The 11,063-nt window shown below is 38.8% G+C and overlaps 1 protein-coding gene across 1 annotated transcript; it reads right to left on the reverse strand.

Annotated features, from left to right (window-relative positions):
- Window positions 1–4,647: 4,647 nt before the first annotated feature.
- cxcl12a (chemokine (C-X-C motif) ligand 12a (stromal cell-derived factor 1)) lies at window positions 4,648–10,856 on the reverse strand. The gene is made up of 4 exons (XM_068327020.1): window positions 10,699–10,856; window positions 9,283–9,400; window positions 7,571–7,654; window positions 4,648–5,974 (listed from the first exon to the last, which is right to left on the reverse strand). The coding sequence occupies exons 1-4, from the start codon at window positions 10,763–10,765 to the stop codon at window positions 5,947–5,949; spliced, it is 297 nt and encodes a 98-aa protein (XP_068183121.1). The 5' UTR covers window positions 10,766–10,856; the 3' UTR covers window positions 4,648–5,946.
- Between the last annotated feature and the right edge of the window lie 207 nt (window positions 10,857–11,063).

Genomic DNA, 11,063 nt, shown 5'->3' on the forward strand with positions numbered 1-11,063 from the left:
CCCTGAACTAATGGTTGTTCTGTGTGTGTGCGGCGTGTGTGCGCGTGTGTGCGTCTGTGTGTTTGTGTGATGTGGGGGACAAATATACAAAGTTTTCGTTTGGGATATCAAATATAAATGGAAAAGCAATCAGTTCAGTCTTACTAATGGGGACAAAAGTTAGTGTTATCCAAAACATGTGCAAACCAGAGTGCAGTTTCACAGCCCAGTTTATAGTTGTTGTTTCACCACAACAAACTATAAACTCTTCACAAACTACTCATCTATCTAGGTCAGTCAGTTTTCTTAACCATCTAAAAGATTCTATTTCTGTTGTAACGCTTTACTGCCAGTGTCCAATCACAGCATGGAAGGAGAGTTGGCATGACTACCATGACTACCAAACGACCTGGGGTGATGCGCCTGATGGTGACAACTCAGGTGCAAACTATAAGAACCGTCAGACTGATGTGTTCTGCTGCCAGCAGAAGGCTGGAGGTATGAAGCTTAAGCAAAGTTTATGGCCTTGGAGAAAGTCACATCACACATGAATTCATACTGAAACACACAAACAGACATTAAAAATGAAGCTTTCTAGTTTTTATTAAAAACTAGCCTGACCTGGGAACAATGTTCACTAAAACATCCTTGAAATGCTTTTCTATGACCCCTGTTCACCACACACCCACACACGCACGCACGCACGCATGCACGCACACACACACACACACACACACACACACACACACACACACACACACACACACACACACACACACACACACACACACACACACACACACACACACACAGACATATTTTTCATGTTCAGCTTGTCATGAATAACCAAGAAGTGGAGTTTCATTGGCTACACATCTGGGAGTCCTTACAGCTGAAGATGGAGGGAACATGTAGTGCAAGTTAAATGAACACATGCTGTCCATTCGCTGCTTATTTCTGGGCCATTTCTTACTTTTCACATGACAAATTTTCATTTGTTTCTCAAGCTGTCATTTTCTTTTGACATTGTGGTTGAACACCATACCCCAACAGAATGTTGAGTGCAGTACTAAATATGAATTTCATATGTGCTTTAGGGTGAATCATTGTGGCACTGGCTGTACTGCTCTTAGCAGGGTGCTGAGTTTCACGCTTCTATTCATGTTTAACTAGATCATCTGATAATAAAAGTTGTACTTTCTGCGATTTTATTTCCCGTAAACATGTCTTTTAGGTTTGCTGACGGATATGTGCGGCACAGCATGGTGAGCAGAATCTGAAGTGTGTGTCTTTGGGTCTGTGCTTACACTTAAACACTTACAAACAGAAATGCATTAGTAATTCAACACATCTCTTTTACTTTCTCTCACTGCTTGTTTTTCTAAAACCTCTATGTTTCTACTGACTGCACCACAGACAAAATACACTTTATATTAATGACGTAGTTATTGAGTTAATCTGTAATGTTCTCAGACATTTTTCCTTGACATTTTAGTTTTTACACATGCATGAAATGTGATAATAAAACGCAAAGTATTAACATTTTACTTCCCACCTTCACACATTCCAGGCTTCATGGCACCAGTAACATCACCCACAATGTTTAAGTGGTGGATGTTGGCAGTAATCCCAAGATCCCAGTTAGTAATGAACCTTACAAACAACTGCTTTCCATTAGAACATGTCTCTGTATGTTTTGTTCAAACCACACATCAGTCACAATGTGGGTTCATAGAACAGTGTTGCTTATTGATTATTAAAGACAAATTATATGTTAGCTGTCTCATGAAGTTTAATTGAAATAATATGAGTCACTATATTTTAAAAAAAATTCAATGTACAAATGGCAGACACAGCACTATTAGAGGATCAATCATATATAGTACAGATTAAATGTGATATAAAAAACTACTCTGTCTGATCTCTCTATTTTTAGAGGAAAATACTCATTAGTACTGCAGATTACACCAGTGAGCCTAGTTAAACAAGATCAGGTCTAAAAGTAATCAAATTTGATTGATTTCCATTACAAATTGAGGAGGCGAGCTAAATGAGTGGCTGAATGATTGGTGTTATCTCCTTCACACGTGCTGATAACTTTGGTTTTATCCCACCTAATGTGGACTTCAAAGCTTCCCAATCATCACTGTGAAATAGGTTGTAAAATGCCACTCAGCACTTCATCTTTCACTGAGGTTTCAATCAGCAGGCCTCTCTCCTCACATTTTACCATGCTCCGCCTCTCACGATGCTGTCACCAGGAAGTTAAAAGTTCATAGCTTTTAGCTCTAATGTTTTCCTAATGGTCACTTGTTGAGTTAATGGTTAAATAACAGCAGCATCGTTCTCCTGAGCTCTCATTTGCCCATGTGAATAAAGCTAAACACATGTTCTTACATCAAAGTCTTCGGATTTACCCTCTGACCCTCTGATTCTGTCAGATTATGGCAGCTGAACTGTTGTTTTTTTTAGTGTGGTCTCTTCAAGACTAGACTTAGCAGTTCCCCTGCATTTGAAAGACACAGACTACTCCATTGAGGACAGTCATGTCCAGGTTTTAACCAGGGAAGACAGACGGTTTCAGAAAGGAGATAAAGAAGTCATTTTTGTCAAACTTCGGAAACCATGGGGGGCTGAGGATTGCATCTCTGCTTTTTGCAGATGATGTGGTCCTGTTTGCTTCATCGGCCTGTGACCTGCAGCACTCACTGGTCCAGTTTGCAGCCGAGTGTGAAGATGTGGAGATTAGGTTCAGCACCTCCAAATCTGAGGTCATGGTTCTTAGCAAGAAATCTGTGGACTGCCTTCTCCGAGTGGGGAATGAAGTCCTGCCTCAAGTGGAGGAGTTCAAGTATCTTGGGGTGTTCACAGGTGAGGGAATGATGGAACGTGAAATTGAACTGAGAATTGGGGCAGCAGGAACGGTATTGTAGTTGCTTTACCGCACTATTGCAACAAAGAGTGAGCTAAGCTGAGAGGCAAAGCTCTCCATCTACCGTTCAATCTGTGTTTCTACCCTCACCTATGGTCATGACCGATTGGTCATGACCAAAGAATACAAGCGGCTGAAATGGGCTTTCTCAGGAAGATAGACGGTGGCTCCCTTAGAGATATTATGAGAAACACTGTTATTATTCACAAAAGGCTCAGAGCAGAGTCACTGCTCTTTGCGTGGAAAGGACTCAAATTATGGTGGTTTGGACATCTGGTGCGGATGCCTCCGGGGCACCTCCCTAGGGAGGTGTTTCTGGCACTTCCAGGTGGGAGGAGACCATGGGGCAGACCTAGGACCAGGTGGAGGGATTACATCTTGACCCTGGTTTGGGAATGCCTTGGGATACCCCAGTCAGAGATGGAGATGTGGCCAGGGAAAGGGAAGTTTGGGGTTCCGTGTTGAAGCTGCTGCCTGTGACCCGACTACGGATGAGTGGATGAAGATGGATGGATGGATGGATGGATGGATGGATGGAAGGATAGATGGATGGTGAAACCATCTCTGAACTGAGGAAGATGATTAAGACACCATCTACAAGGCAGCATTGACCTTCATCCCTAGAAACCCCTGAGTGCAGGTTCTCATAGCAGCTCACATGTGAGTGGTTGGGACAATGACTCCCTTATGAATAGTCATGACTCCAAACATGATTTGTCGTTCCTGTGGTTTTGGTTGTTTGTTGTTTTCTGCTCCAACAGGAATTTAAGTATCTGAAATCTCTAGCATTCAGTCAGACCCAAAGAACCTCTTGGATGAGAGGTGAAACATCTTCAACAAACCGAAAGCAAATACAGTTCATTCTTTTGTTGCTCTTTTTGATTTGCCTTGAGCTGGATGACTGTGAACCTACATGTTGACTTCATGTTCGTGTCCCTGAAGTTAATACAGTTCTTAAAAATATATTCTGCTGGTGGCTTGGAGGTTTTCGTCCATACTCAATGTTTTCTGGTATCTGAGTACAATGAAGCCTACATTCTGAACAGAAACAATTGACAAGCCCAACAACTGTGAAAGATGAAACATTTGGTAAATTTCTGTCATCAGCTCAGATGGTAATTTGGCCCATAATGAAATTGAGCATGGCAATTGGTATTACTGCTACTTGTGGATTGTTTCTTCAGCTTTGTCTGCCGACTGAAGAACTACAATGAGAACTACATCATGTGACCAACAATGACATAGTGAATATTATTGGAATGCATGTTAAAATAGCAGACACAACATTTTTGAAGTTGTCTTGCTTGACCAACCAACTGGATTTAAAACCCAGTTGAAGAAGAAATGTACTTTGTGGAAAATATTATTTAGAAAAACATTTGGACACAAAGATCATCTCTTGTAAACAAAGTTTTATGAAGTGTTTCCAGTAATATCTTTACTAATGTGTTTCATATGAGCCTCATGCTACTCCTATGAGTATGCCTTTTGAGGATGTACTTTTCATTTTTATCATGATATAAATTAACCCTTATTTTTTCCTATCCCAACTTTAGTGACATATTGCTGCATTAACAATCTGAACACATTTATACTGTATATAGAAGAATCTCTTTTAATTGTTTTCAGTTTAATATGTGTGTTAAATGCATATGAACTTTTCACTCTGATTTATTAATGTTTTAAACAGCATCCCAACTCTTTGGAATAACAGTTGAACAATAAAACAGCAGATGGATGATTTAGTTATGATGTATGGATTTAATATGTAAAGTATAAAAAGAGTACAAAAATAAAACATTTGTTTGATATAAATTTTACATATGACAAGTTAATAGTCGTATGGATCTCCTCGGCTTAAACTGTTAGATGCAGCTACACATAAAATAATCAAACACAAAAGAATTGAAAAATATTCGTAAAATTAAGAAATAAGAAAGAGAATTTAATCAAAATTAGTGGGAAATTGTAAAATGCAGATGTTTTGAATACATCACATTTAAAGTGCATTGCTATCTGCATGACAGTTGTAGGTAGTCACATTGATATACATCCATCTATTGCTCTTAATGGCTCCACTAATTTAGAACAATTTTCTCTGCTGAACTCTATAATTATGAGTAATGTTTCAACAACCAACACGCAGTCAACACTCATACAGAGTAGAACCCGACATGACCAATTTAAGACAGCCAACTGTGTCACAATTTAGTCTTACCGTCACTTGGTAAGTAAGACGGCCTTAATTTCTGGTAAATTTGGATTGTTGGTAGCTAAAATAAAACACGTTTGGGATCCAGATGTTCAGCTTTTGTCTAGGAATTTTTAAAAAATTAGACATGTTGGTCACCTAATCGCAGCCACAGAACAGCTCAGGAAATGCTTGAGGTCATTTAACATCCTAACATTCATCACAATAACAATCTAATTACCATTTTTACAAGGATCTTTTTTTTTACATCCTATATGCATTCAGTAAGGAGCTGGTGCCTTTGAAATTCCATGGCGCCAATAAACGTGAAACATGCATTACAAGTTGGCAAGCTCTGAGGTTCTGCTCATTTCTTTTTTAGAAGAGAAATCATGCATAATTATTCATAATCTGTCATTTTAATCAGTGGCAATATCATACAGATATGCCATTTTTAGGGTTAGTTATAGTTAATATTCTCTTTTTTAAACTAAATTTCTTCCTCTTAAACACTGTCCATGAGGTTGATCCCTTCCCCTAAATAACAGATGAAGAAGAAGAAGAATGTCTCCAAAAATAACTTTTACTGTGGAAGCCCATTAACAAAAAAGTATATACATTGTGGTTTGCAAATCATACACTTGCAGATATAATTACACTTTGCATTGATATCTATGTTGAGGTGATGTTGAAGACAGAGCTGGTGTTTGCTGTGAAGGGTTGCACGTTTACTTCTTGCAAAAGGCCGATGGGTGGTAGCCAGGTAAGTGCTGTACAATATGCCAGATGATAACACATCATGGTGCATAATTGTAATGACTCCGGAGGAGCTCTGCGGGAGCTTTTAGTTGGCCTGCTTGGATTTCTTCATCCTGCAAGGAAGTGTTTGCCATTAGTTTTAAAAGAACATAATATATTTAAAGACACAAAGAAAAATCTTTTGAGACTTCATGAAGTTGAATACAGTCCACAAATTTTGCCTCATTAATAACTGATAGAAAGACTTACAAACAAAACTTGACCCCCTTTAACAAACGCTTGGCTATAAGATATGACAAGTGAACACCATATAGAACAATAAGAGTGTGTGTTCAGCCATGACTGGGTGCCAGGAAAGTGTCGAAATGGAAAACATATTCAGTTTCAGTATTGTCAAACAAAAACATCTGCTTCAAGTTTATGCGACCAAAATGTTTGTGGCCCTGTAATCAAAAACTCAATCCTTACTATCGCAGTTAAATTTCTCCTGCACTTACTTTCATCTCATTAGAGTCTCCTTCTATTCAGTCAGTGATTTTTGACTTTCTGACTGCAAACCATTTAAGCAATTACTCGCTGACAGGGTGAGCTTTTCCTCGCAGCCTTTCATTTAATTGCTGGCAAATGGAAAGTAGTGTTAAAGGAAACATTAAAACTGGAAATTCTCTGAGCATTCTGACACATTTTAACTGCAGGTGCTAAAACAGTTATTACGGTCTTGTTAACCAAGACTACACACAAGCCTAATGCAGGGCTTAAAATTGTGTTCTTTTAGACACATAAATAAGTTCTTTTTCAACTGCATGTGTATCTGAAAACACAATAGATCTGATCCATCTACTCTGTGTGGGCTGTGTTGTCATGCAGAAGGATGCTCACACCTCAGTCAAAGTTGCTTCAATCATCCTTGAGATAGACGATCTGAGACGAATCAGTGGGAACTGAATGTGTTTGATGAGCACAAAGGAGATGCAATCACATTCATTTGTCAGTGATTACAGGGCTGTATTCATCTTCTACTAAAAGGAAAAAATAGAAATCCTCTTTTTGTGTCTTCATCAGTCTGCTGACTTTGTTTCCTCTGACTATCTTGGATATGTATGATAGCCCAGAATTCAACCTGGCAACTTCATCCTTTCTATAAACTTAATGGTGCCAACACTTCCCTCTTCACAATAATGTCTTCGGGCATTGAAGGGACAGTTGCTTTTACAAGTGACGTTTTTAACTTGGAACGTCTTCAACATGTTTGCAGAATACAATCTGTTGCATTTACTCTATGTTACACTGAGCCACAAAATAATTGTGCTAGCTCAAAGAAAATATGATAAGAATCATGATCAGACACAATATTTATTCAAGTATATGTTCCAATTTTGCCCTGTAATGAGCCGGCATCTTGTCCGGGGTGTACCCCACCTCTCGCACATAGCTAGCTGGGATAGACTCCAGCTGAACTGCAAGGCAAATAAGCAGCCGTTTACAAGAAGATCGAGACCAAATCGTCTACAAAAAATAAATGGATGGATAGATGGAAGTTCATATTCAATCAGATTGTGTTTTGGATGAACAGTGAAGACCAGGGATTAACTCAGAACACCACTCTAACATAAGTGAAAGTGAATTTCATCTTTCCTTTCATGTGTTCGTTTCCAGCGTGTCTGCAGTGTTTTGAAGTAGGAAATAGCTGTTAATGTTCTGCTTCTTACTTGTTGATGGCGTTCCTCAGGTACTGCTGCAGCCACCGGATCTCTGGGTTCATGCACACCTCTTTGTTTGTTTTCAGCTTAGCACTGAAAAGAGAAGGTCAGTACATGCCGTTTATGCCTCACTTGAAAATGAAAGGGTGAATTATGCTAAATCAGGCAGCTTGACACGTTTTTGTTTAACAGACTGCATTAGCGCTGTTTCGTCAGGTTGACACACACACAGAAAGTTGATCAGTCACCCTTCAACACCACATGAGATGCTGCTACATTTCATACATAAACAAAGAACAGACCCTCTTAGGGTGACGTCACAAATAGAGAGTGTGCTCAGCAGCTGCTGTCTTAGAGGTGACTACAAAGCAATGGGTAAGTGTTGTGCTACATTTGGCTGAACAAACTGTTGCCTGAAATACGGGCTGATCAGTGGATTGATGGTCTTAAAATGGAGTCTTCCTTTTCAAAGGTTTCTGTTTATCTTAGTGAATTTGCTTTTGAATCTGATGAAATATAGAGTTGAATATCTGCCACCTCTACCGAATGTGAATATAATCAATCACTACACTGTTGACAAATTTCTGGGAAAAATTCAAATAAATCTCCCTCCCTTTGCACAAAGAAGACATGGATTTATCTCAATATAGTTGAGCCGACTGGACCCAAAGTGGTTGCAGGCTCCTCAATACGTTAAAGTCTTTATTAATAACTAAGACAGTTTTAAAAAATATGATATGAATCATAAATTAAGATAAATTGAAGTGATAACCTTTGTCTGCAGACCACGCTGTTCCCTCTGCCTCAGAGGGATTAGCATTGCTGACTAATGTTATTCCAACACATATGGTGATTTCACACTTTTGGTGACTGGTAAAGCTATTCCTCTTACTAGCCCCTTACCATAGCTGATAATCATGGGAAGTGTGATGCCAGTTATAAGGATATACCTGTAGATTGTAGTAATTCTCAAAGATCACATCTCCGACGTTTAATAACGAACCCTATTCAATATAGTTAACATTGATAAATGCCTCAACATGTGGTTACAGGCGACCATAAATCCAGCATAACCCCGAGGTTATTTACAGACTGCGTCAGCCCTGGTTCACATTTCCCTTGTGGAAGATCATCTATTCTGTCTTATTTTCGTTTTACCATTTTTTAGTCTGCGTATTTATCTGACCTGTATGTCTGATCTTTGTCCTGACAATTAACTCTTCCTAAAGATTTCCTCCCTATTGTAATCAACTGCATCTGGTTTTTGGTGCTGCAGTTTTTCTGTAATTTTACTCCATAACAGTGAATGAGACCAGACCCGGTGGTTGTGAGTACAGCATGAGGAGGAAACGCTGCATGACAAGCAAACGAGACGCTATTACAAAGCTCACAATTATTGCTTATAGAAGACAGAACTGCTTCCTTTATCCAGATCCCTTTCACAGTCAGTCATAGTCAAATGGGGCATTTCCTGTGGATGTGTCAGTCTGCCTGTTGTAAAAACTTTTTTGACTTTCTCACTGTCGGTGTGTGAAAGTGACTGACAGAGGGGAGTGTGTGTACAGATGCGTGTGCAACTCTTTTCTCCAGCCTGTCACTTTTCAGAGATTGATGGTGGGAAACCTGTCTAATGTTTTCAGGACAGGACTGATGTGTTTAAAATAACAATAATTATAATAATAAGGAAGATGATAATAACAAGCTTTTAGAACAATACTTACATCACTTGGAAAGGGCAGTTGGGAGTGTGGATGAACCTGAGCTCTCGGATGTAGCCACGCGGGAGGCTGCTGACTGTTGAACGACAGTAGCATCTCTCCACCAGACTGATTGGTTTTCCTAGGAAAGACAGCAAATTGTCCAAGTAGTCATTTAAACATGTTTTGGATAAATGCATGGATGTTAACACAAATTTTGCTGAATGATAACATTTATATATTTGACGATTATCAAATGAGCCGATAGAGAAAACAAATAAAAACCATGTGGATCGTCATATTTCATTCAGCATTGAAGCATGGATGAGAAGTCTCAGGATGGAGTCAACCCAGCTGAATAAAAATATAAATTAAAGCTTTGTGTGTTTTGCCCACAGACCCCACACAGATGGAAACACATTGGGTTTTCTTCTCCCACAAACACTAAACTCTTACACAACTGAAGACTGTGTGGTCCTCCAACTTTTGATGAACATCCATATTTTCCATTACAGCTTCTGCTTTCCAATTAAATCATTTTTTTTACCCACATATGATTAATGTGGAGAAATAAATAGAGCGATTTTCAGGAAATAAAAAGTCAGGGTTACATTGGATAACGAAGTAATATTAAGTAAAAGATGTTGTGAAAACTTTGCAATTCTCTGAAGGTGAAAATAATTACTTTAGATAAAACTTGTAAGTCACACAAACAGATGGTGAGAAGTGCCACCCCACCATAGATTAAACTGCTATTCTTTCCCCCATGATCTCGTGAAATTAACATAATAAAAGGAGAAACACCTTCATGTTGTTTGACTGATGTCGCCATATGGACTGGATGAGGCTTATGTCTTATAGCTGCCTCATTTGCCGGTAATTAAATCAAAATAAAGGGCAGAATAAATACACACGGTTATCAGTGATCCGACAGAGTTCTGGCTGCTTGAGCCACATGTGCTGCCAGCTGGTGATTACGCACGATAGGGTTTGTTTCTCACTTCAGACGACGGTCACGCATTCATGGCATTAACATGTGTGGGGAAAAAGATAACGGCTTTTTTTAAGCCAATAAGTATTTGCAGTTTTATTGTCAGACATTTAAAGTCTTGCATCTAGGTTTCCGATTATTTAAAGTTAAGGCTACACGCTACTTTGAAAAGTTTCCCATCTTTGGGTTTACAAAATTAGAATAGTTGATATACAGAGAAGGAGACGCTTATTGAGACACATTTCTCTGTTAATGATTTAAATCTGATGTTTCTTATTTTCTGCAAATAAAACATTTCGAAATAATAATGACTGAAGAATCTCTGATAAATTACAACTAATCATTGCTTTGTTTTACATCAATAAAACCAAATAAACAAATAGTATTGACTAAATAGTAGTTAATAATTCCAAACTAAAGACACGCAGAAAGCAGAATTAATTTCATACCTTGTGATGGAGGCACGTAAATCACCGCCGTGAGCGCAGCCACGACCGCCAGCAGTTTCACGTCCATTCTGCGGTGATGCTACTGAGATTTGATCCTTCGCAAAGTAAAGTCCAGAGGAGCTGTGACTGACGGGTCAGCGGTAGGGGGATACAATTGCACGCAAGTGTAAAGCGTGGCAGCCAAAAAACTAATTTGAGCAGATAACTTCCTGCTAATTTAGCAAAATAAAAGCCACAAAATCGTAATAAATTGGAATTACGAATTTACAAAAATTCATAGGTCCAAATTTTTCAGCCTAAATAAAATCATGCCTTTTAAATTTTAGGATGAATGTTTTTTCCAACATACAGATAGCTGATTTTTC

Source organism: Antennarius striatus, chromosome 11 (genome assembly GCF_040054535.1).
Source record: "Antennarius striatus isolate MH-2024 chromosome 11, ASM4005453v1, whole genome shotgun sequence".
Taxonomy (NCBI): Eukaryota; Metazoa; Chordata; class Actinopteri; order Lophiiformes; family Antennariidae; genus Antennarius; species Antennarius striatus.